Genomic DNA, 24,609 nt, shown 5'->3' on the forward strand with positions numbered 1-24,609 from the left:
CAGGATTACATCATTTAAGAAAATACTCGAAAATATTTACAGTTTGTAAAAATTAGCAGGCGTATGGTATTATATAATTTTAGCATAGAATTACGACTGAGAAGTAATAATGTTTGCATCATGCACTGGCAACAGATAAATAAATAAAACTGTTAAAACAAGTTTTTAATCAAAAGTGAACTGACACGTAAATATGTCAGTTATCAACAGCAACTTTTGTGCAAATATATCTCATTAAATTTATCTTAAGTCCACTGAATAATAAATTACGAATTTCCATTTGACATGACACACTCTTCTTTTCCTTGATGATTACAAAAGAATTGAATCGTTGTACGGGAAAATTTATATACGAAACAATAATAAGCGTTAATAACTAAAAAAAAAATTTACAACATATTTAATAATTAAGGCCGTTAATTTTGCCTTAAATTTATTCCTAGTTACAGAAAAACAGAGAAGCACTTTTGGAAACAAGCAAGCAAGGTCTGCTAAGCCTAGACGAATACAAATTATAAATAAAAATCTTATTAATTTAGTAGTTATTTCCTTAAACATTTTTTTGTATTATTAGAATGTTTAAAACAGATTGTAATACAAATATTTTACACTGCTATGAATGTACAATGCATAATTAAATTGCATTGTTGATTATTGTAGAGCCGTGTCGAATAAAACGCTCGAGTTGACGTTGAAACTTCGAAGGTATTATATCATTTAGTTTTTAAATAACCATAACATCTCGACAATAGTCTATGCTCTATGCGTATACTATATTTCAAAATTAACAATACGTTCGTGGGAAAATTACCAGATTAGTTTCGTGGTGTTTATACAATTGAGAAGAAAAAAAAACTGGCATAACTGTTTAAAATTCATACGCAATGTTAAGAAATATTTAATTATTCATCGTTTTTGATATTGTAAAAGTTTAATTTTCGGAATTATAAACTTTGATATGTGTTGAGAACGGTCGAGGAATAACGTAAGGCTAAATAAGTAGACTTGATTCGTCTATGGTATCCAATTACTCAACGATTTATTTACATTCTCTCTAAGGAAAACATGTTAACATAAGATTCAAACTCAAAAATATAAAAAGTTCGAATATTTCATTCTTAACAATATGTCTTATACTTTTCTTAATGCAAACGTCTCATATTCCTCGTATTCGATTTTCAATAATACCGGAATAATATAGAACAAGCGCAGGCTAAAGTTTAATTTTAAATTCATTTTATACTCTGTAAGATTTACGTATTGTATTATTTATGGTTATTAACATTAACCGGGGAACGTGCTTTGGTCAACAAAAACCTTGAAAAATCAGCTAAAATTTTTTTTTCATTAAAAAACGTATGTAACCTTTTTAAAAAAAATATAAAGGCTAGCTATTAACTAAGTGTTATAAGATTTTGATAATATTATTATAGTAATTACTTACACGCTAAATTACCTAAAAATATATAATACTGGTAAAACAGGTTTGTCGACTTAAATGATAAACCTGTCTACTTATAAATTAAGTTTTTATAATAAAAGAAAAGGTTATTTTCAATGCATTTATTAAAATGATGCGTCGCACCACAGTGTATAACGAATTGTTTTAAATTAAAACATAAAGACTAAACTTTTTGGATCTGTTTTATCTAAAAATAAAAAAAAAATATTTATAAACAGAAAAAAAATACCAGAAATTCATAAAAAATAATTTGCTATTAATATTTTATTAAAACTTTCGCGTTCCGTAATATTTTTACACAACACTAAAGTGACAGAAGATTCGCGCGATTTTCATTGCGTCAAAATTTTTCTGATCAAAGAAGAGTAACTTTAATAAAGGTAAGTATTATAAGTAAATTATGAAATTTTATTTATTTATAAAAAAAATTATTAGTATCTTACAGAACTAGGAACAATAATAATAATACTGGCATGACAAACTTCTTTTTTTATCTATTGTTAAAGCTATATGTTTGTGTGATGTAGGTAGCTATAAAATTACTTTGTATAATTTACCCTATGGAATGGATATTTTGTGGATCAGTCGAATTAAACATCTTGGACTTGACACTCGTGTTTCATTGTATATATTACAGTGGCGACGAGGATTAAAAAAAATATACGCGCAAGGTGTTATTTTGCGCGGCGTGCAGACATTTAGTGTTGTGCGGCGTATTTACACTTGTTTACGTTCGATAATGTCGGTGGGACTAATCGGCGCCTTCGATGTGCGGAGTGCCGCGTGGGCGTCCTACGTGGACCGGCTGGAGATGTACTTCGTTGCCAACGGAATCAAGGCGGAGGTGCAGCTGCCGACGTTGATCGCAGTAATGGGGGAGGAAGCATATGAACTCTTAGTGAATTTGGCCAGCCCCAGGAAGCCTTCCGATCTGAAGTTCAAGGATGCGGTGGATTTAATGCAACAGCATCTGGAACCGACGCCGTCCGTGCTCGCGGAACGGTACAAGTTCAGGCAGCGCAGACAAGCCACGGAGGAAAATGTATCTGAATACGTGGCGGAACTTAAGAAACTGTCACGGTACTGTGCCTTCGGAAGCAACCTCAACGAAAATCTACGCGATCAATTTGTGTGTGGCCTCCGCAGTGATGTCATACGGCAGCGCCTATTCGCGGAGGACGACTCGTTGACCTTCACGAAAGCAGTTAAAATAGCAAGCACGTTGGAAGCGGCAGAGCGGGATGCGGCGGCTGTGGAGAAGCCTCTGGACGATGGCAGTCAAGCGACGCAGGCTGTGCATGCGTTAAGGCATAGCGGGGTGCGTAGTGTTCTTACTAAGGAAATAAGAGGCAAGGGGGCGCCGGGCGGCGCGCCTGGTTCGCGTGGCGGAGCGACTAGTGGACGCAGCGGTTCAGTCGGTGCGATGAGCTGGCGCGGCGGAGCGGCCGCCGGAGAGAGAGACATAAGCCGGTACGCAGCTTGTACAGGCTGCGGGTCATCGGATCATCGGTACGCAGTATGTCGGTTCCGTAATTATATGTGCAGCTGGTGCAGGCGGAAGGGACATTTGCGGCGCGTGTGTCCTGAGCGCGGCAGTCGTGGTTCCGGCGGGCAGCGGGCCGCCGACCGCGCCGAGCTGAACTACGCGGGAGCTGATGCAGATGACCCTAACGAGGAGGGCCTGGAAGAGAACTTCCACCACCTCTGCCTCAACGATTACAGACCGGTGAGTCTCCCCGTCGTAGTTGACGCGGTTACCATTAATATGGAAGTTGATACTGGCTCGGCCGTATCGTGCATAAGCGCTGACACATACAACGAGTACTTCAAGCATCATCATATACAAGATAGTGCATTAATTTTAAATTTTTATGACGGCTCAAAAATAAAGCCGCTAGGTTTAATAAAACCAATGGTCCGATATGGTGACCACAAAAAAAGGTTAGAATTGTTTATTATCAAGGGTGGTAATACATCGTTACTAGGGCGACAATGGCTCACTGAGTTAAATATAAAAGTCCCAATGTTGAGTAATTGTCATAAGATGGACATAAACAATGATAAAGTTAAATGGTCTACGGAGTTAAATAAATTATGTTCTAGGTATAAGGAACTATTCAGTGGCGGACTCGGTCGCTTTACGGGCGGCCAGGCTACGCTGCGTGTGCGGGAAGGGGCAACGCCGGTGTTCCACCGCGCGCGGCCATTGCCGTACGCACTGCGTGAGCGCGTCGACGCCGAGCTGGACCGCATGCTGCGCGACGGCGTCATCGAGCCCGTCGACTGCTCCGACTGGGCCTCGCCACTAGTACCGGTAAATAAAGCGGACGGATCCTTGAGGGTTTGTGCTGACTATAAGGCTACGTTAAATCCGGTTTTACAGATCGATCGCTACCCCTTGCCGCGGATCGAGGATTTAATGGTTAGGTTAAGCGGGGCTTGTTTCTTTTCAAAGATTGATTTGTCGCAGGCCTACAATCAGATTGAACTAGACGACACCAAGAAATACACCGTTATTAATACGCACAAGGGGCTATATAGATATAATAGGCTCGTTTACGGTTTGGCGTCAAGTCCGGGTATATTCCAGCGCATTATGTGCAATCTCTTACGGGGAATTGCTAATGTGGAGATATTTTTAGATGACGTCATCATAGGCGGTAAAACAATTAAAGAGCATTTGGAGGCATTACAGACTGTCTTTAGTAGATTACATAGTTCGGGTCTCAAGTTAAAATCTAGCAAGTGTGTGTTCCTAGTTAAAGAGATTCGATACTTGGGTTACGTAATCAGTAGGGAAGGGATCAAAACGGATCCATCGAAAATCGAAGCCATTGTGAAACTTCCAAGGCCGAGTAACGTTTCGGAACTTAGGTCATTTTTAGGAATTTTAAATTTTTACGGGAAATTTATAAAAAACATGAGTGGCAGGTTGGTTCCGTTATATGAGTTGTTAAAAAAAGATAAAGAGTGGTACTGGTCGGCGGAATGTGAAAATGTGTTTATTAAAATTAAAAAAATACTAAGTAGCGTGGACACCCTAGCGCATTATGATTCTAGGAAACCACTGGTAGTGACGTGCGACGCGAGTGGGCGCGGCATCGGTGGCGTGTTAACGCAGATCGACGCCGGCAGCGGTGGTGAGCGCCCGATTGCGTATGCGTCGCGCACGTTGACCGATGCGGAAAAAAACTATTCACAAATACATCGCGAGGCGTTGGCTATAATTTTCTGTGTAAATAAATTTCACCAATATTTATATGGCCGACATTTTACGTTGCGGACAGACCACAAGCCTCTTGTATCAATTTTCGGACCGAACACAGGCATCCCCGCAATGGTAGCTAGTCGTATGCAGCGGTGGGCTATTATCCTGTCGGCTTACTCGTTCGACATTGAATATGTGCGAACAGATGAGAATAGCGCGGACGGTCTGTCGCGGTTACCAATCGACTGTAATAAACAAAGCGAGCCGACGCCACCCGAGCAAACTTACTTACATTGCATTCAGGATTCTTTAGGTTTAGACTACAATGAAATAAAAAACCAGACAGGACGGGATCCAATACTGGCTAGGGTATTGCTATACATACGAGACGGTTGGCCTGCAAACTGCGAATTGGCAAATTTGAAACCGTACTGGAATAGGCGAAATGAGTTGTACGAGGAATTAGGGTGTGTTATGTGGGGGCACCGGTTAGTGGTGCCCGAACAATGTAAAAATAAAATTTTAAAAATTATTCACGAACCCCACATGGGCATAGTAAAGTCAAAGGCGCTCGCCCGCAGCTACGTGTGGTGGGCGGGTATCGACGAAGCAGTGGAGCGCGCGTGCCGGGAGTGCGAGACGTGCGCGGCGCAGGCGGACGCGCCGCCACGGCAGACGCCGCGCATGTGGCCCTGGCCCTCGCGCCCTTGGACCCGCCTCCATTTAGATTTCTTGGGGCCAATTGGGGGGAAAACATTTTTGGTGGTAGTGGATGCGATGTCGAAGTGGATCGAAGTTTTCCACATGACGGGGGTTTCGGCGAGCTATTTAATTGATCGTTTGAATGAATTATTCAGCCGGTTCGGTATACCAAGACAGATCGTCACGGATAACGGTACTCAGTTTTCCTCAAAGGAGTTCGAATATTTTAACCGGTATTACGGCATACAACACATTTTTACTCCACCGTATCACCCATCGTCGAACGGGTTAGCCGAAAACGCGGTTAAAACGCTTAAGAGGATAATTAAGAAAGCGCTGCAAGAGAAGCGGGATATAAACAGGGCTCTGTGGTCGTTTTTACTTTACTACCGAAACGTGGAACATTGTACGACTGGCGAGAGCCCGGCGATGCTCTTACTCGGCAGACCGATACGTACGCGCCTGGATGCAATAAAACCGGATCGAGAGGGCCAAGTGCGTTGCGCACAACAACGCCAGCAGGAGGCAGCCGGCGGGGCCAACCGGACTTTTGGCAAATCCGATACGGTTTGGTACAGACAGTATCTAAAAGGGGAGAAATGGATTCCGGGGCAGGTAGTAGACATCCTAGGGAGTAGTAACTTTAGGGTAAGAGGCTCTGACGGTGGGGTGGTGCACAGGCACATCGATCAGTTGCGTAGGAGGCCGAGCGTGGGCAGGCAATCGTTGTCGTCTGCCCCGCCTGGGTTAGGCGGACATCCAGTCAGTGCGAACGCTCAAGGGTCAGACTCTGGGGGCGCGGTGTTGGAGGAGGACGATTCGGAGGGGCCGGCGGGAGCGGGGGCGTCGCGCGTGGTTGAGCCGCCGGCGTCGCAGCCGCAGCCCGCTCCGGCTTCACCGGGCGGGACGGGACATGTTGTGTCCCCGGCTGCCGCACTTAGAGCTCGCCCTATTAGGCAGTGCCGATTAATTAAGCCTAAGTAATTATTAATATTGTGGTATTTTACTATACTTACGTTAAGAGTTTTGTTGTTAAGTTGTGTAATTCCCAGTTAGTGTTTGCTTAGTGTTTAAGTATTTTATCATTATTGTTGTAAGATAGTTTTAAGATAGTTCTTAATTTAGTGTAGAGGAATGTGATGTAGGTAGCTATAAAATTACTTTGTATAATTTACCCTATGGAATGGATATTTTGTGGATCAGTCGAATTAAACATCTTGGACTTGACACTCGTGTTTCATTGTATATATTACAGTTTGTTTAAAAAATAAAAAGTTTGGGGTGGACTACCCTTTAACATTTAAGGGGATAAAAAAAGATGTTGGCCGATTCTCAGACCTACTCAATATGCTGACAAAATTTCATGAGAATCGGTCAAGCCTTTCCGGAGGAGTATAGGAACGAAACTTGTGACACGAGAATTTTATATATAAGATAACAAAAAGCTACAGCAACATAAATTATATTTTTAGCGTGTATTTGTGACATTACTAAACCCGGTAAAAACCAGTTGAATTGAAATCAATTCGATTTCCTAAAAAAACAACATTAAATCTATAAGAATCGTGTTGCATTTGTGAGTGAACGAACGCCAAGTTCAAAGCATTCTCTTTATTATTTTTAATCATAATTTATAAATAAAAATACAGCTTAATAATACTATATTACCGGTTTGATATAAGAGATAAATTAACTACAATTAAGTTAGTTATTAATTTCACAAAATCCTACTAGTGTTATAAATGTTAATGTTTAGAACTGCTAAACGAAACTCACTGAAAGGCATAGAGTAGAACATAGTCATGGCAGAACGCATAGGCTACTAAATTTTTTTTTATTCCGCGTCGACGGTGTCTGAGATGACAGCTGTCATCATGAAAATTTAATATTATTTAATTCATTTATATTTTAAATGTTGTAAGCTTCGTAAGGAGGGATTTTGTTTCTTCTTAAGCCAAATTACCGGTATCATTATAATTACCAAAATAAACAAAGTCCCAAAGTAGTATTCGAATGAAGAATTAGTTGCTGATGAATATCATTGATTAATTAAACACTTTTATTTGTTGCTTTATTCAGAACTGTAGTATGAAATGTCTCAAATACAAAATTGTATTTGAAGTAAGTTTGTGAATAAAATATTGCATTTTATTTACTAACCAATAATTTATTTCTTTAAGTTTAAATTTTCGTTGCATATTATTAGAACAAGATTTAAACTCTAAATTGTTTGTTTCATTCTAGTATTAATTAAGTTGTCACTTTGTATAACTATAATTAAACGCATAATAATAACATAATACAATTTAATAACATTCTCTACTCATGTAATTAAATGTTAATTTAAATTAAGCAAAGGACGAGGTAAATTTTACTACTTATGTTACTATTATTATGAATGTGAAAGTTTTGATGGTTGGATCTTCATTAAATAGTTAAATGATCTCGGTAAAATTTAACATAGATGTAGGATATAGTCTGGAAGAACACATAACTTACTTATTAAGTTTATTTTTAATCCGAACGGAGTGTCGAGCTAAAGTTAATAATGCAATAAAATTTCTATGAACCCAATTTCTTTTCATATGTGCATCTAAGTTCTTCAAGTAATATATAAAATGTAACTTTATTATAATGAATAATCATTTTACCGCTACATGACCAAAATATAACTGTTTATTTTTTTTATTCGTGACTCAAACAAATGAAACTTGTTGTGCAAATAAAAAATAACTTATTTAACTGTAAGACATGTTTTTTTTTCATAACAGAAGGGGGAAAACGAGTATCGGGAATACCGAGGTTTTCAACGACGCCCATAGACATCTGCAATACCAGAGGATCAGGAGGAATAAAATTAAAAAAATTGCATTGATATATAAAAATACTAGCTGTCGCCCGCGACTCCGTAAGCGCAGAATTAAGACTATGTTTTATACATATGAAAAATTTAATCGAGATCCGTTCAGCTGTTCTAGAAATAACTTCAAACATCCATCAATCTAAATATTTGCATTTATATAATAATATTAGTAATAAGTAAGATTTTTTACAGTACAATAAACCGACGAAAAATTATTAAACAAAATTTAATTACTTTTAAATATAACCTTCATACTAAAATAATAATATATTTTGCTTACCAGCTGATAAAGTTTTCAATTACAAAGCTTTAATACACGGACACAGGCTAAACGAAATCAATGCATAATATCATAAAGTTTTTAAATCTGATTTATTTTTATAAATCACTAAAAAATACGAACTCGCGTCAAATATCACTGTTAGGTAACATTGCAGGCCACTTCTAGTCCTGTGTGTACGCATAGGATGTTTTGAAATAATTTGTTTTTAAAAATTTGCCTAAATAATATATTTTAATTCTGTCGGCGGTATTTTAGGAGACGTGTGGATGGTTGGGAGTCGCGCGACTTTATGGCGGACGAGAACGAGTGTCGCGATATCCACCACCCGAGGCAATGCCTCTCAGCTCAACCGCCCTTGTTATTGTTTCTAGTAATTATCTTGTTTTAAGGTTGTATATGTTTTTAGTTAGTTCCGCAAAACGTTTTCGTATAGTGCGGAAGTCGCGACACTGTTACGAAGATGAGTAAATAAATTAGATTTATTTTATTAGATTTATAAATGCGTAATAAATTTAGTAATAACAAAAAGATCGGAATAATCTTAGTTAACAGCGGTAGAGCCTGCTTTAACATCTTCGCACGAATTGGCCCGGCTCGTCCGGTGAAATACCACGACCACACAGAAGACAGGGGTGAAGTGGAAGAAATTTCGCGTTTCGTCTTATGAGTGTGCGCCCCGGAGGCCTAATTTAGTCCTCTTTCCCTTCTCACCCTTTTTCTTATAAGGAAAGGAGGGGAAGTGGAAGTGGACTTTCCGGGTGAGAGGATGCATGGAAAGGGAAAATATTTTCTTTCTGTGCATCCTCTATGAGCAACGGTCACTTCGCTATTTCAGCGATTTCAGGTGGCCGCTCGCTCGTTTCCCACCTTATGATATAAAAAAAAAAGTTAAAAAATAATAGATGTTAAATGCATATATTTAGCAAATCTGCGTTTCTTGCTAATTAAATATCATTGTTGTAATGTCTTCGAAGAATAATTGAATTTGTTATTGAAATAAACAAAAGTTCCATTGTTAATGTTTCATTATCGAGCACCAAATACATTACATTAACAAGATAAAAATGTATCTGGGTGACTCTATCGAACTATTTTCTCATAGTCAGATATTTTAACCTTCGCTATTTTTCTCCCTGACTACGATAACAAGGATAATTTTATTGATAAGTAACAATTAACATTTGTCAATCTGAAAACTATCGTAAGACATTATAATTAACTAAATGTTAGCAAACTCGCCTTATCAAATCTATTATAAATGGGGTTTTAAATGTAAAGCTTCCCTTTGATTAAGATATTCATTAAACATCTTACTAATATTATAAATGCGAATGTTAAGATGGATGGATGGATGTTTGAAGATATCTTCAGAACGCCTGCACGGATCTCGATCAAATTTGGTATACATATAGAACATAACCTGAAAGAACATATAGGATACTAATTAAGTTATGTTATTTTTTGAAATTCTGCGCGGACGGAGTCGCGGGCGACAACTAGTTTTAAATATAGATAAAAGCTTCAAATATAGCGGAATACAATTAATCAATTATATAAACACTTATGTCGCAAAATTTGATTGTTTACTCAAAGCTTCAACGTCATTGATTCCTTGTTTTATTGATTGCTATTCCTATCTATCTCGAGTTATTTGTTAAACAGCAGATAGAGCTTTATAATTTTTAAACTTCTGTGTATGTAATTAAGAACGAGATAATATTTTATTTATGTCTTCAAACTATTGATTTAAGTTAATATTATATTTTTGTTTCAGACTTTCCCTTAATCACACATTCTGATACTATAAAAAGAAAGGAAAATTTTATGTTCAAAATATATACTTGAATAATCTGATAGCTACTATTTCATTGCAAGCATCTAAATTTGAATTGTGACAAACTTTTACCCTTGTCCTTTTATTGACCCTATGGTATGTCCAGCCATGAACTAATAACGGGATTTAGAACTAATAATATTTGTGTACTTAAATACTTAAGAGGAGAATAAAAGCCCGCTACACGCCTCCATTTTGATTGTGCAGTTACAACTTAAAGTGTGTAGCGGGCTTTAGAATCCCAACGAAAGATAAACAACATTACAAAATCAGTGAGATTATATGCTCATATATTGTGATATATTACTGAAGAAACATGAAGTTTAAAAAAAATAAATTAAAAAAATAACAATTGATACCGTGTTAAATGCGTAAAAGTAGCATATGATTTAATGTGTTGACCTCAGAGAGTCCCGCCACGCCGCCGTTGTGAACCGGTCTGCTCAAGGCAAAGGTTCTGTATCGTAATCACTCTTTACTACAATCTAAATATACTACATACATTGGTTTTACACACTACCAATAAATAAGCTATCATTCAAAACTATTGATAATTTAAGTTACTGTGGAAAAATCTTTATTTGGGAAGGCCCTTCGTACACAAGGCACATAAATTTCCGAAACCTGGTGATTTAAGTCGCTAACCGACTTACAATGTCATACATAGCGCGTTGCTGACAATTCTATCTGTCATCGCTAAAGACAATCGCTCTCAACCTGTTTGTCAGGATTGTGGTAAGAAAAGTCGCTGCAATTTTCAAAATGGCGGAGCAAATCTCACGAGTTGACATGTAGTCGTAATGCTAGTACTGTTTGACTAGACGACTCGCGTCGACGATTCACTGCTGTGTGTACGAAATGAGCGAATTAATATCGCTTTAATAAAAGTCACGTGAGTCGTTTATAGGTACATATTAAAATATTATGTAAACAAAGAATTCAAAACCACAATTTAAATGACGCGTCGCACCGGCGCTAGAAACCGGAAATTTAAATTTGGCAAAATAAGGATAAATAATGTTGAATATGAAACAAGAATTTTGATATATGTTGATAAAAAAGATATTGAAATATATTTGACTAATTTCAATTCAAAAACCTTTTCAAAAAGATTTTTTTAATAGTAATTTCAACAAACCTTACGCTTACTATGCTACTTCTTAATAATCTTACTAATATTATCAATGCAAATGTTTGGATGTATGGATGTTTGGTTGAAGATATCTCCATAACGGCTGAACGAACCTCGTTGAACTTAGTCTGGAAGAACACATAGGATACTCATTATGGTTTTTTTTAACTCGTCGCGGACGCAGTCGCGGGCGACATCTAGTCTATTATGGAGCACTTATTCGTATTAATAACCGTCAATATTTAACTGTATATTAAAATAATCTTAGTATATACAGTTATTTTTAATAAATAAATGCAAATATAACATACTGTATAAAATAACAGGTATTGTTTTAAGATTCGTTCATTTGAATAATTGTTAAATATATTTAATGAAATAAAACCTGTTTATTTCTTTGTTACTAACTTATGTTCTCCTAGTCCTTGAATAATATATTAGCATTTAATTTTTACAACTAGGAACTGTGAAAAAAAACTAAAAATTGCATCATCGTCAAAACTTCTAAGCGTAGTTTGAATAAATTAATTGTTAAGTTAAATGCTAGCTAAGCTTTATCAGAACACTTACAACTATAAATATCATCATCATTATCATCAGCCCACTATATGTCCTTACTGACGGGATCAGACTATCCTAAGTTAGGGATGACTAGGCCATAGTCAACCACGCTCGCTCAGGGCTGGTTAACTTCACACATATCTTTGAATCTCTTCTCAGATATGTGCAGGTTGCATCACGATGTTTTCCTTCACCTTAAGAACGTCGGATAAATGAACATATGTATATTGAAAAACACATTGGTACATGGCGGGATTCGAACCCAGTAGCTGCAGATTGCAAGTCAAGCGCTTAACCCCATAGCCACCGGCTTATATAATTGTATAGATAGATTGAATTCATTACCATTTCATTTTTTATTAATAGATAAAAAACTAGACTAAGTAAACTAAAAGTAACAGTGGTAGAGCCCGCTTTAACATCTTCGCACGAGTTGTCCCGGCTCGCCCGGTGAAATACCACGATCACACAGAAGACAGACGTGAAGTGGAAGTAATTCCGCGTTTCGTCTGATGAGTGTGTGCCCCGGTGGCCTAATGTAGTCCTCTTTCCCTTCCCCCCCTTTTTCTTATAAGGAAAGGATGGGAAGTGGAATTGGACTTTCCGGATGAGAGGATTCATGGAAAAGGAAAATATTTTCTTTCTGTGCATCCTCTCCTCCGTAGGTAGGCAACGCATATGCAATCACGTATGTCTATGGGCAACGGTCACTTCGCTATTTCAGCGCTTGCTCGTTTGCCACCTTGTGATATAAAAAAAAAACTGTTAGAATCTCCCTTTGCTCTTGTCCTTTATAATTTTATTTAGCTCTGGTTTTCATTTGCAAAAATTATAATAAATCCATATCATTGCCTTACTCTCTACGTAAATAAGTAAGCTAATTTAATTCAGATAGTTTTTAATTTGCAAAAATAAATAATCATGAATATTATTTCATAATTCGAATTCTTTTATTGAAAAACGATTGATTTACGATGAAATGTTTACTCCAATTATACTCGACATAATTTTATTGTTTGATTAACATGAACTGTTACTTTTGCACGTAATTATCTACTGTTTAAATCGATTCTCAAATTACTTTTTAATAGGCTTCAAAATGAAATGATTCATAATTTGCCTGTATTGTCATGTTTTATAGTTATTTCGGACTCTTACGGATTTCACCTTTCTTATACAGGTAAGTACATAATCTTACTTCTTACTAATGTTATAAATGAGAGTGTTTAAATGTTTGAGGGTATCTCCAGAACGGCTTCAAGGATCTTGATGAAATTGGCAATAGAGGTAGAACATAGTCTGCAAGAATACATAGGCTACTAATTAAGTTTTTTAATTCCGCGCGGATGGAGTTGTGGGTGATAGAACACACCCAAACCCCATGCTCTACTACCAGTTTAAGCCTCAATAGCCTAATGGTTAAGGGTACCGATTTCCGATCAAGAGGTCGGGGGTTCGAATCACGCCATTCGACTATTGTCGTAAACCATATCCTAGCACAAGCCTAGAGCTTAGTGGGAATGATAAAAGAAATATTAGAAAATTTACAAAAAAATCTGCTAAAGTTAGGCAGCAATTTTAACAATCTTTAAACAAGAACCAAAATTTCAAGTGACGTAAGATAATCAGAAAACTACATATCATAAAGTATGCAAGTTAATATAATCTAAGGTGAGTTTCCACTGGCAGAAATATACAAAAACACGTTATTATCAAAGTTTGAAGTCATGACAATATGTTTTTATGCAAGAGTTTCGGCATTGGAAACTTATAATTAAGATGACGTCGTTTTCTGTACACAAAGTGATTGCATACATTATCATATAAGTAATCTTGATCAGCTGTCAGGCGCTAGGCGATAGTGCGGTAAAGTACTTCGTCTCAAAGCAAACCTCGGAGACAGATCAATTCGCAAATAGAAACTTCCATTTATTATTCCACTGTCAGTTGTATGCTATTTTCGTAGTTGTTTTGATTTCATAACTTCGAGAAGCAAATGTTTTTAAACTCTTTATACTAAACTATGATTTAGTGCAAAAAGTCTTGGATTTAATTCTTTAGAATTAAGATTCTGAACGTTTAAAACTATATTTTAAGTAGAGTGTCCGTATTACTTATCTGCGTTAACGTTTTTATAAAACAAAAGAGTTAACAAATTGGATTCTTTTGTTTTAAAGTAAAATAACATTTGCAAATGATGGAAAATAATATAAAAATAAAGGGAAGTTATTGAAACTGTCTTCAAATTATTAATACGACCTGTAATGTGCAAATGTAACGACAAATGATCTCATTGAACAGATTACCGTCATTACTCATATAAATTCTTTGTCGAAAGAAATGTTCAAAAATAAATGACCATTCGAAAATTTTGAATACATCGTAAAAATATATTATCTGTCTACCATTGTTTAACTTTTCTAGTAAGTTCTTAAAGCCGACAGAAATCAGTGGAATATTTTCCAAGTCGTATGTCAAATCGTTTGAATTCAAGTCAGTAGCCGATGACCGAGGCGGTGCTAATCGATATCTGTGGAGGTCTAACGAGACGTGGACGTGATCTGTCAATTATCATCACCACATTGTAAGTGGGGATGGGAGACAGATTCGGCGATGGCCTGCCAACAACTGAAAAGCGAAATACTCATTCTACAGTTCATCTAGGCATTACGTAAGCGTGGGCTTGTCACTTGTTTACTTTAGCTCAAATTACCATCTTAAATCTTCCTTTCAAATTTTCGCGAAAAATTTAAATGACGCATTGGAGAATATTTTAAAAAAACTCACATGACGGCCTGATGTGCCTCTCCTGATGATAACTGTGGTGATGTAGTTCTGCCACTAGTGTGGCTATGAACCAACGGCTGGTGATGAGGTGAACTTAACACTAGGTGGCGTCTCTGGGACTAACACTCAAGGAGTGCGGGCGATCGTTTCGCAACATCCTATATATCGCGAGGCCCCACGAGAGTCAACATGCCAGATCCGGCAGCAAATACTACGAGAAACATGTAAATACTATTTGATCATGGATTTGATGAAACGCCGACATTTGAATGCTTTTCCGGGGAAAGTATAGCTTATGCCCGCGGAGATACTTGCTATTTTAAATGTAAAAGTGTAAAAGATTTGTCAATTGTCGAGAATTCAGACCGAAAATATAAGATGGTAGGATTGAACCACAGATAAAATACATGTTGGGTTTAAAAGTTTCGATTTAATTTTACGTAATCGTTTAATTTATACAATTATTAAAAACAATGATTTTATTATTGAAAAAATATGTATTTTATTGCATTTTCACTAATAATTACTTTATTTGTTTGTGGATTATTACATTTATGTCTTGATTTATTAAGAGGACAAGATTATTTATATGCTTGTTTGATGAGTACAATGTTCTGTGATAAGACGTCGAATTCACTTTGTCAGAGCGTTGTTTGTTCAGATCACGGTTGATGGCGGTGAATTAATTGTTGTTATACTTGTGTAACAACTAGCTACCGATGCGTCGCTTCTGTACTTCAAATGATAACAAACAGCTATACTTAGGTTTTTAAGAAAAAAAAAGATCTTTTTACTACTAACGATGACTTATGGGGTACTATTTCTTTCTAATTAATTTGATATACGTGTATACACGTATATCAAATAAAAAATAAATAAATATAATAAATATACTTATTTTACTTTGAGTAACTTATGGAAGGTATGTAGAACATACTTGGTCAACTTACTAATATTATAAATGCGAATGTTTAGACGGATGGATGTTTGTTTGAAGTTATATGAAGAACGGCTCAACTGATCTTTATGAAATTGGGCGCACATATAGAACATAGTATGAAAGAACACATAGGCTACTCATTAAGTTTTATTAACACCGCGCGGACGGAGTCGCGGGCCACAGCTAGTAGCAATTTATATCGTGTTTTGTTTGCTTATAAAGTAAAAAATTCTGTAACTCTTAAATTGAATATCGAAAGGATACAAAAGATAATGGTAAGAGAATCTGTAACGAATCAGAATTGGAGAGCAAACATGCATAATCACTAGCTTACTTACAAAACAACTACGCACAAAATTATCAAAAAAATATTAATTCTCTATTTAGCCGTAAAATAAATATATATTTGCGTCACAGAGCTTAATGAACAAAGACATATTCAAATATACATCTTGATTTAATTTTCAACTTTCTATACAACTGCTAATTTTATTTTAAACAATCGTCATGTTTACTATCAACTTTGATTACAAAAATCTTAAATAAATATATGACTTGATAAAAGATTTGTTTATCTCTGCTTGTGACAATATCCACACTCCGTTACGTTACACCTCCAAATATATAGATCTCCTACTTCTCTTGAATTCTCACCATCTTGATTCTTGATGTGTTTATTAAATTTTTCACGGGAATTCCTTAGTCAATTACCATTTGTTTTTGACACCAAAATCTCTGTATAAAATATATCGTCATCCCTGTCTTTGACAATACAGAGAACAATATGTTATAAACGGAGATTTTGGATTTGGAAATTCACGATAAATCGATCTATCTGTCTAAAGCAGTCTTTCCCGAAGCGGGCGATAGCGCCCCCTTGTGGGCGCTGCAGATCTCAAGTGGGGCGGTAAGAGACCCAGAAAGAAAATGGGGGCGTTGTGTAGAAGCCTGGGGGGCATTTGTAATTTTATTTAGCTAGGAGACCTCTTAGACAACAACTACATGAGCTCTCGACTCTCAAAAACAACTTGTAAACATCAACTAACATGAATTAAAAGATTGCATAAACTCTAATATGGGGGCGCTAAAAATATTTATTTTCAAAGTGGGCAGTAGACAAAATAAGTTTGGGAACCACTGGTCTAAAGCAGCATTTTAAAACTAGGTGTTTACTTCAGTAAGGTTCTTTAGTGGTGGCACTTTCAACTTTTATTGTTCATGAATAATGAACATTAAGAAGGTTCAAAGTATACTTTAATGTCAACCCAAAGTTTCTATTAAAAATTAACTTACTCGTACTAACATCATAAATGTGAATGTTTAGATGTGTGGATAGATGTTAGAAGGTATCTGCAAAACAGCTTAACAGATCTAGATGAAATGTAGAACATAGTCTGGAAGAAGGCACGAACAAAGTCACAGGCTAGCTTAGCTAATTATAATATTATTATCAATTTTACCGTATCATTCGATAATCACGTGTCGTCAAACTCAAACTGGAAAGTCATTTGATGAAGCTAGTTTTAATACGTTCTCAGAGGTTATAAATAAATAATATTTTATCCTGATTGTGTTGCAAAATAATATGACTGAAGAAACTCGTTTCTGATACCCGCCCTATGGATCATAAATATCAACTGGTTTTGATACATCTTACTTCCTGTCAAAACTAGATTGATGGAATAAAAATGTTTGCAACACATCATACGAGGTCTGAATTTATCCAAATTAGTTATCCAAGTGCATGTACGACTATGTGATTCGATTCACTCGTGATGTTGTGTATATTACACTTTAAGTATTGACCATTAGTTGTCGCCCGCGACTCCGTCCGCTTGGATAAGAAAAACAATATTAGTCTATGTATTATTCCAGAGTATGTTTTATATGTATGTTCAAATTTCATCGAGATCGGTTCAGCCGTTCTGGAGATACCTTCAAACAAACATCCTAAATCTATCCATCTATATTTGCATTTATAATATTAGTAAGATTAAAATTAAGATTTTCCCAAGCTCGTCTTTCAGTTGCACAAAAAGAGAGTGTTCTTTTGAAACCTATCCAGGATATTTCTTAATTTATTAAATTGTTATAATACACCTAATTAGAATAAAGCTGCGCCTTATCCTGAACATCTATGCCACTAGGTTCCGAGTTAAAGAGAGAAAAATAGCTGTTTCGTTTAGGTACTGCCTTTATGTCTGTCACAATGAACATCTTCCGGCGACAGTGGTACTACAGGGAACTTTCTACACAGGATATCAACCAACACTCTCACACTAATTCAAACCCTACAAGTGACAAATCGATGTAATAAAAAGCAGATGCTCGAAGAATAAATTGCCGTAGCCCAATTCAATCACTATATACAATTTTCTCAGTTAAACATCTTACTAATAATATAAATGTGAATGTTTAGATGGATGGACGGATGTTTGTTTAAAGGTATCTCCAGAACGCCTGAACGGATCTCCATTAAATTTGGCATACGTATAGAACATAGTCTGGAAGAATACATAGGCTAGTAATTAACCCTTAGTAGCCTGATTTACATACGAAAGTGATTTATTTTTAATATTACTGTGTTTGCTTGATAAAATAAAACAATAATGATTTTTTTTTAATTTGGAAAGAATATTATACAACAGTAAAATAGGTACAGCCAACCTATAAAAAAAACTAATAGTAATGTGAACATTCGGTTTAAAAGATTGGTATCAAAATTGAAACTCTAGGCTACTAAGGGTTAAGGTTTTTATTTAATTCCGCGCAGACGGAGTCGCGGGCGATAGCTAGTATCTAATAAATTTCAAATTTCCTGATCCATTTAGCACCAGCATCTATTTACATAATTTACGTCCTTTATCTTTGAGGCAATGTGACATTGAAGTGTGAAGTGTAAATCGTGTGGAGAGGCTTGTAGTGGATGACGAGCGTCGTATCGAGCCGGCAATTTATCAATAATGGCAGTATGAAGTGTTCCGGCTGCCGTGAGACGCTATTTCGGCCATCTTCATACGTTACCAGCTCAATATACTATGTTAAAAAAAGAAAATTCAAAGATTTGTGTCATCACCAGTATTGTTGACTAAGGCCTAGTCTCTCGTGAATTGACTACGCTCAGAACTAGGCTGAAGCACCGTGGTGGGGAAATAAAAGCTATCTACATAACTTACAATGCCTATACTAGCAAATCCCTTTTACTTTTAATAAAAAATCTCTAAACTATCCAAGAAAAAAGTAGCTCAACCAGAAAGCAGAGTACATGTTCCTTTGCCTTGAGATTCGATGTTATTTCGCCGGTCGAATCGCCGCTATACCGTTGTTCGATATCAAAACAAGTTCATTAAAACTATTTGTTGAATCCTTATCACGGAAGTAAGTCGTACAGGAAAGAGTATGAATGCGACCTAAATGAAGACAAATTCGTAATAAAACGTTCATCACCACGTCGCACGTCAGCCCTAGTTTAACATCACGCGAGTACGCTGCGAGTAATTTCATATCTTGTGACTTGCGACTAAATACATTTTTAACGCATCAAAATACTCTATTCAATCTAATCCTTTGTTATAATCCGATCCCGAAGTATTTACATCATAGATTAAAACTCGAAAATTCCAAAATATTTCTGTTCTGTTAATGTTCAAATATTCGATATGTGAGAACTCTTTCTTTTTTCTTTGAAGTCGGTTAACATTTCAGAAAGAAGGAGGTTCATATTCGTCTGTATTTTTTAAATAATTTACAATAAACTTTCCTTTTACTTTTGGCATTAAGAAAAATATAAACTAATTGGAGTGTTACTAAAGGATAATATGGTTAAATTTTTATCAAAATACAAAATAACTTAACAAGTGAATAGAGAGGTGGAGAATTTGACGGTCCTTAGACTACTTAAGTTCACCGTAGTATTTTAAACTTGCTATATCTCGGTGATTGTGATATAGAGCCGAATTTTTACTTGTCTAACCTTACAAAGAATTGAAATGGTTTATGCGTACATTTCAAGCATTTTAAATTTTTTCAATAATCACAAAGAATATTTAGAACAAAGCTACAGAGCTGAATAACCTCAAAGAAACAGAAATGGAATTGCAATTTATTTGTAAAGATTTTTTCTCGACATTCAACAAAAACCGTGCAGCGGAAGACCTTGAGTTACTTACAAAAATGAATGAAATCTAACGGGTAAATTGTTGACAACTTCTCGATCATTTTTCTTTTCACACAATACTTAAATGGAAATTTTTAGATATATTCTAGAGAGAATGAAGCGTTACATAAACTAATGGGTTTAACCTGCCAATAACAATCGCAAATTAAATTATTATTTAAAAATCGCTTTGTTTCTTAATTTTTTTTATAACAGAAAGGAGCCAACGAGCAGCGGGAACATCGGGGTCTTCAACGACGCCCATGGACATCAAAAATACCAGAGGAACCGCAGATGCGTTGCCTAACTTTTTTTATTCATTTTTACATCGTAAATTAATCATGGTCTTAACAACAAAATACTTTTAAACTTCTGTAAAACGCTATACTTTGCTACAAGACAAATATATTTTGGTAGCAGCGCAGTTTTATAATCCTTGCCGTATACAATCCAGTAAAAAATATTTAATCACAAATAAAAAATCAACGAAGACACAAAAAAATCGCCTCTTATTTTATTTACGATACAATACAATAACAATGAATGCAATGAAATATATTTTTTACTTGAAATCTAATGTAAAAGCAATAAGTTTTTTTTTTTTTTACTTTAAATGCGACCTTTATATTTGGAAGAGAAATGAAGATAAAATATTATACAATTTTTCTACAAATACATATATCATTTCTTGTTATAAAAATTTATTATTAGTTAATTTAGTATGTGTGCGACATCGCCGACAATGCAGGAGAGTAGGCTGCGATGGTATGCTCATGAGAAGGCTGCCGGACTGCGTCAATAATTTGGCAATACAATTTTATAACACAATAACATAAACAAAACTGGATAGAAAGATGTAGTGGTAAAAGACATGAATGAGTACCAAGTCTCAGACGATCATGTCGAGGACGGAGCGAAGTGAGAGTTAGTTAAGTATGGAGGTATATCTGCTTATTCATCCAACAATATTTTGTTTTGTTGTCAGTACAGACAATAAATTATTTTAATTTTTACACGCATTACGCTAAAAATACGCATATGAAGTTTACAATACGTCATGTATTATTTGCTACGAGATTAAGCTTGCAAACGGATCCTACGCATGAAGTGACGTAACTCCTTTTTTGGGTAAAATCATATTTTTGTGCTTGTTGAAGTTTAATAAACAAGATCATTATATTCCTTAAATTAGACAAAATGTTTTGTGTAAATCATGGTATTGAATATAAAATAAAACCTTGATAAAAAATAATACTTATCAATAAAATTAAACCTAAAAGGGCTGTGTTGAGAAATAGCATTTTTTAAGGTTATTTATACGTAGCGTCTCGTTCGTTTATTGCAAACTATTCTGCGTGTGGACATTTCTATTGTGTTGTTAAAACGCTTCGGCTGGGGGAGGCGGTACTGAACATTTTTATCGGCAATTATGCATTCATTAATTGGATTAGGTTAGTTAGCGGAAACGTCTATTGTGTCCGCACTCGCGCCGGCAGTGGGGGCGATTGATAAAACAGCGCTAATCATAAAACATATTTATATTATTGTTAGCTTTGGAAATTTTACTCCTTTCTGTCAAAAAGTTAAAAAAAAACGAAAGCAATACAAGTCTTGCTAACACTTAATAAAATGGTCGAAATATGGCGTTGGATTACATCGTCCATGAGTTTATGAAAATAGCTATCGCCCGCGACTACGTCGGCGCAGAATTAAAAAACTTAATAAGTAGCCTATGTGTTCTTTCAGGCTATGTTCTACATCTATACCTCAGCGAGATCCATGCAGCCGTTCTGGAGATACCTTCAAACAAGGATCCATCTAAACATTCGCATTTATAATATTATATAAGTAAGATTAATATGAATAAAGCTTTTGAACTCAGTCATTACAATCATAATAAGACTTAATTTTTTACTTCCAAACTCGACGTAGTAAAACACGTTGAAATCTGAGTGACGTCACTCGTTTAATTATCGTGTAGTTTTGGCTTCTTGCTTGAAAAATCACGTGTATAGTATAAGTTTTGCATACTCAATTGTATAATAATTTCATTATGATGTAGATGGAAATTCCTAATTATGGAAAACATATGGTTCAACAAAACTAAGAAGGTTACTCTAACAAATATGTTTAGTCCCGTGTCTAATGACGTTATAATATCGTTTATTTATTTACCGCGAAAAAACTCTAATACGACTTATTTAAAACTTGAAATAATATATGAAGACTGTTTGGTGACCTCGCTCGCGGTTAGAAAACTACGCGATAGGTTAGAAATGTCATATATTTTCCCATGCGTAGTAGACATATTTCAAATCAGTGTATTCTAGATAATTTTCATAAAACCTTTAGTTCTTGATGGCCCAAGACAAAACTGAAAGCCCAAGATAGAGCAAGCTGACGGCGCACTGTGGACGCCCTCTGCCCCACTACGAGGACATAGAACTTTAAGTAAAGTAAGTCATCGATATTGAAAGCTGACTCTTCTAGTTCTTAGTTGTGAATTATGATTTGCTGCATTATAAAACGTCAATATACTTTGGAAATCAGTATGATAGAAGACTAAATGTAAAAGACATGGAGAAGCATTTAATAGTACTAAAGGTAGATGTAGGCCGATTGGTACGACGGAATTGTAGTCGCTTCCGGCGGACAATCGTCCTACATCTTTAAATGATTAATTGACAAACAGTACGTTAGGAAATTATAACCTGTGTTCTCTATCACCAAAATCAGTTCATTCTATTTGGTGGCATAGATTATTTATGACCCAATTTGCTAAAGACTGGCAAGTTTAATGAGATGGTTCGATTCGATTCGATTTTCCTGTTGTCGATTTTCTTTTCGACGATATACTTTTTAAAATCAATTTAAAAATCTTGTCAACTGTTTCTAGACTTTTTAAAATTTCTCCTACCATTCTCTGTCCGAATTTTATAAAGGTTTTAAAAAATATTTGTGAGTAACACAAAATTCGCTTCAAACAAAACAATTAATTTAGTGTTAAACGAGACACGAATATTACAGTCGGCCATATGTTTGTAAAACGTTCCTTTATTTTCACATACCTAATTACTTAATTAATTCATTCATTTTAATATAATAATTAAATGCCAACTGCATATATATTTAAAACAAGATAATGAGTTTTTTTAATTCTCTATGGAAAATACTGAAATCAACATTTAACGTAACATCATCTTAGAGTTTTGTAATAATTAATTTTAAACAAACATTTTCGTTAGTAAACTTTTTTAAAGTGACGTGTAAAAATGCCAGTACTAAAAGATGTGTCACTAAGACAATTTTAGGTTAAATTGTTTTGCATATTTAAATCAAAACTCGATGAGACACTCACTTTCATTGTACAGAACGATTAAAACCCAGAAGCTTTACAAAAAGATTTGTAAGGAAAAATATTATTCGGTGAAAAAAAAAGTTATGAGGCAAAATGTTGCGAATTAAGAGACTTAGTTCAGAGATGACATAAATGTAAAAATTACGAACAACTTTCATCTACAATCTTTATCTTTTATCTGATCCTTTTGTAATTAATGTACTTTAGTAAAGGGTACTAATGCTGAGAAGTAATCGTGTTAAATGGAAGTCTGTAATATTACTAAATCTCTGGCTTACAATTAATTATTTGTTAGGTACATGTCTGATAACTTACGAGTGCATAATTCTTCCGCGATGAATTGAAGACAAAGATTTTGGTTGATAGGTAGTAGTCGAGCGCACAACGCTGTTTTCATGCCTCGATAACAACACGTATACGTATAAACTAAGACACACTCGTCTCGGTGGTTAACCGCGAAATAAAGGTAATACAAATTAACTTGGAATTAAATTTTGAACGTACTTGTCACGGTCCGACTGTTATAACACAGGCTATTGGCAGAGAGCTGGATGACTACTGACCAAATAATACCGCGTCCTGCCGCTCGACCCTACATCATAACAATTGGTTTTGTCTGCATTACATTGTGTTATTACCGTGTGTGTTTTATACTGTCTGTACTTGCTAGTCAGTTCAAATTCAGTTTTTTCTATCTGTATATTTCGATAATTGATTGCCGTTTGCTTCATAAAATCAAGAAGAAATAGGAAAGAGGTTAGAGACAGGAATCAATGAGGAAGTAGGGCAAATAACATTGGTAGACATAGACGTTAGACGACATAGAAGAACACAAATACGAAGGGTTGTCAAGATTGTCTGTGGCAAATCTTTATTTCATATCATAAGGTGGCAAAAGAGAAGTGCCTAACTGAATCCGCGGAAAAAGCAAAGCGACCGCTGCCTATAGATATAAGCAATTACAATTGCGTTTGCCTGCCTTTAATCTTAGGAGAAGTAGGCGCACAGAAAAAGGATTAATCCCTTTTCTGTGCATCTCTTACTATGCGAAATCGACATCCCCTTCTCATACTTTCCCTATAAGAAAAGAGTGGGAAGGGAAAGATGACTAATATTTGGTCTCCGGCACGCAAATTCATCAGATGAAACGCTAAATTGCTTCCACTTGACGCCTATCTTTATCTAATGTACGAGTATAGATAGAATGGCAGTGCCAAAGGAAAATGATATCCCTTCATTTGTCAAATACATTACGATTCAGAAATATATAAGGATTGTGTTAATAGGACTCCACAATCGTGATAACTTGGTAAGGAGACAATA

General features: G+C 35.6%; 2 protein-coding genes across 4 annotated transcripts in view; one reads left to right on the plus strand and one right to left on the minus strand.

Annotated features, from left to right (window-relative positions):
• Positions 1 to 23,773, minus strand: part of LOC106119388 (synaptic vesicle glycoprotein 2B) — a 36,731-nt gene extending 12,958 nt beyond the window's left edge. Inside the window, exon 1 of one of the 3 annotated variants that reach the window (XM_013314336.1) lies at positions 23,602 to 23,773. The gene's annotated coding sequence lies outside the window, so the exon portion shown is untranslated. Of the gene's footprint in view, positions 1 to 8,515; positions 8,800 to 14,832; positions 14,979 to 23,601 lie in introns of those variants that run through there. The other 2 variants (XM_013314334.1, XM_013314335.1) reach the window with 2 other exon arrangements.
• Positions 1,994 to 6,600, plus strand: LOC106119387 (uncharacterized protein K02A2.6-like). The gene is made up of 2 exons (XM_013314333.1): positions 1,994 to 2,932; positions 3,008 to 6,600. Exons 1-2 carry the CDS (start codon positions 2,028 to 2,030, stop codon positions 6,354 to 6,356), a joined length of 4,254 nt encoding a protein of 1,417 aa, XP_013169787.1. The 5' UTR covers positions 1,994 to 2,027; the 3' UTR covers positions 6,357 to 6,600.
• Positions 23,774 to 24,609: the final 836 nt, after the last annotated feature.

This window comes from Papilio xuthus, unplaced genomic scaffold (genome assembly GCF_000836235.2).
Source record: "Papilio xuthus unplaced genomic scaffold, Pxut_1.1 DF827461.1, whole genome shotgun sequence".
NCBI classification, from domain to species: domain Eukaryota; kingdom Metazoa; phylum Arthropoda; class Insecta; order Lepidoptera; family Papilionidae; genus Papilio; species Papilio xuthus.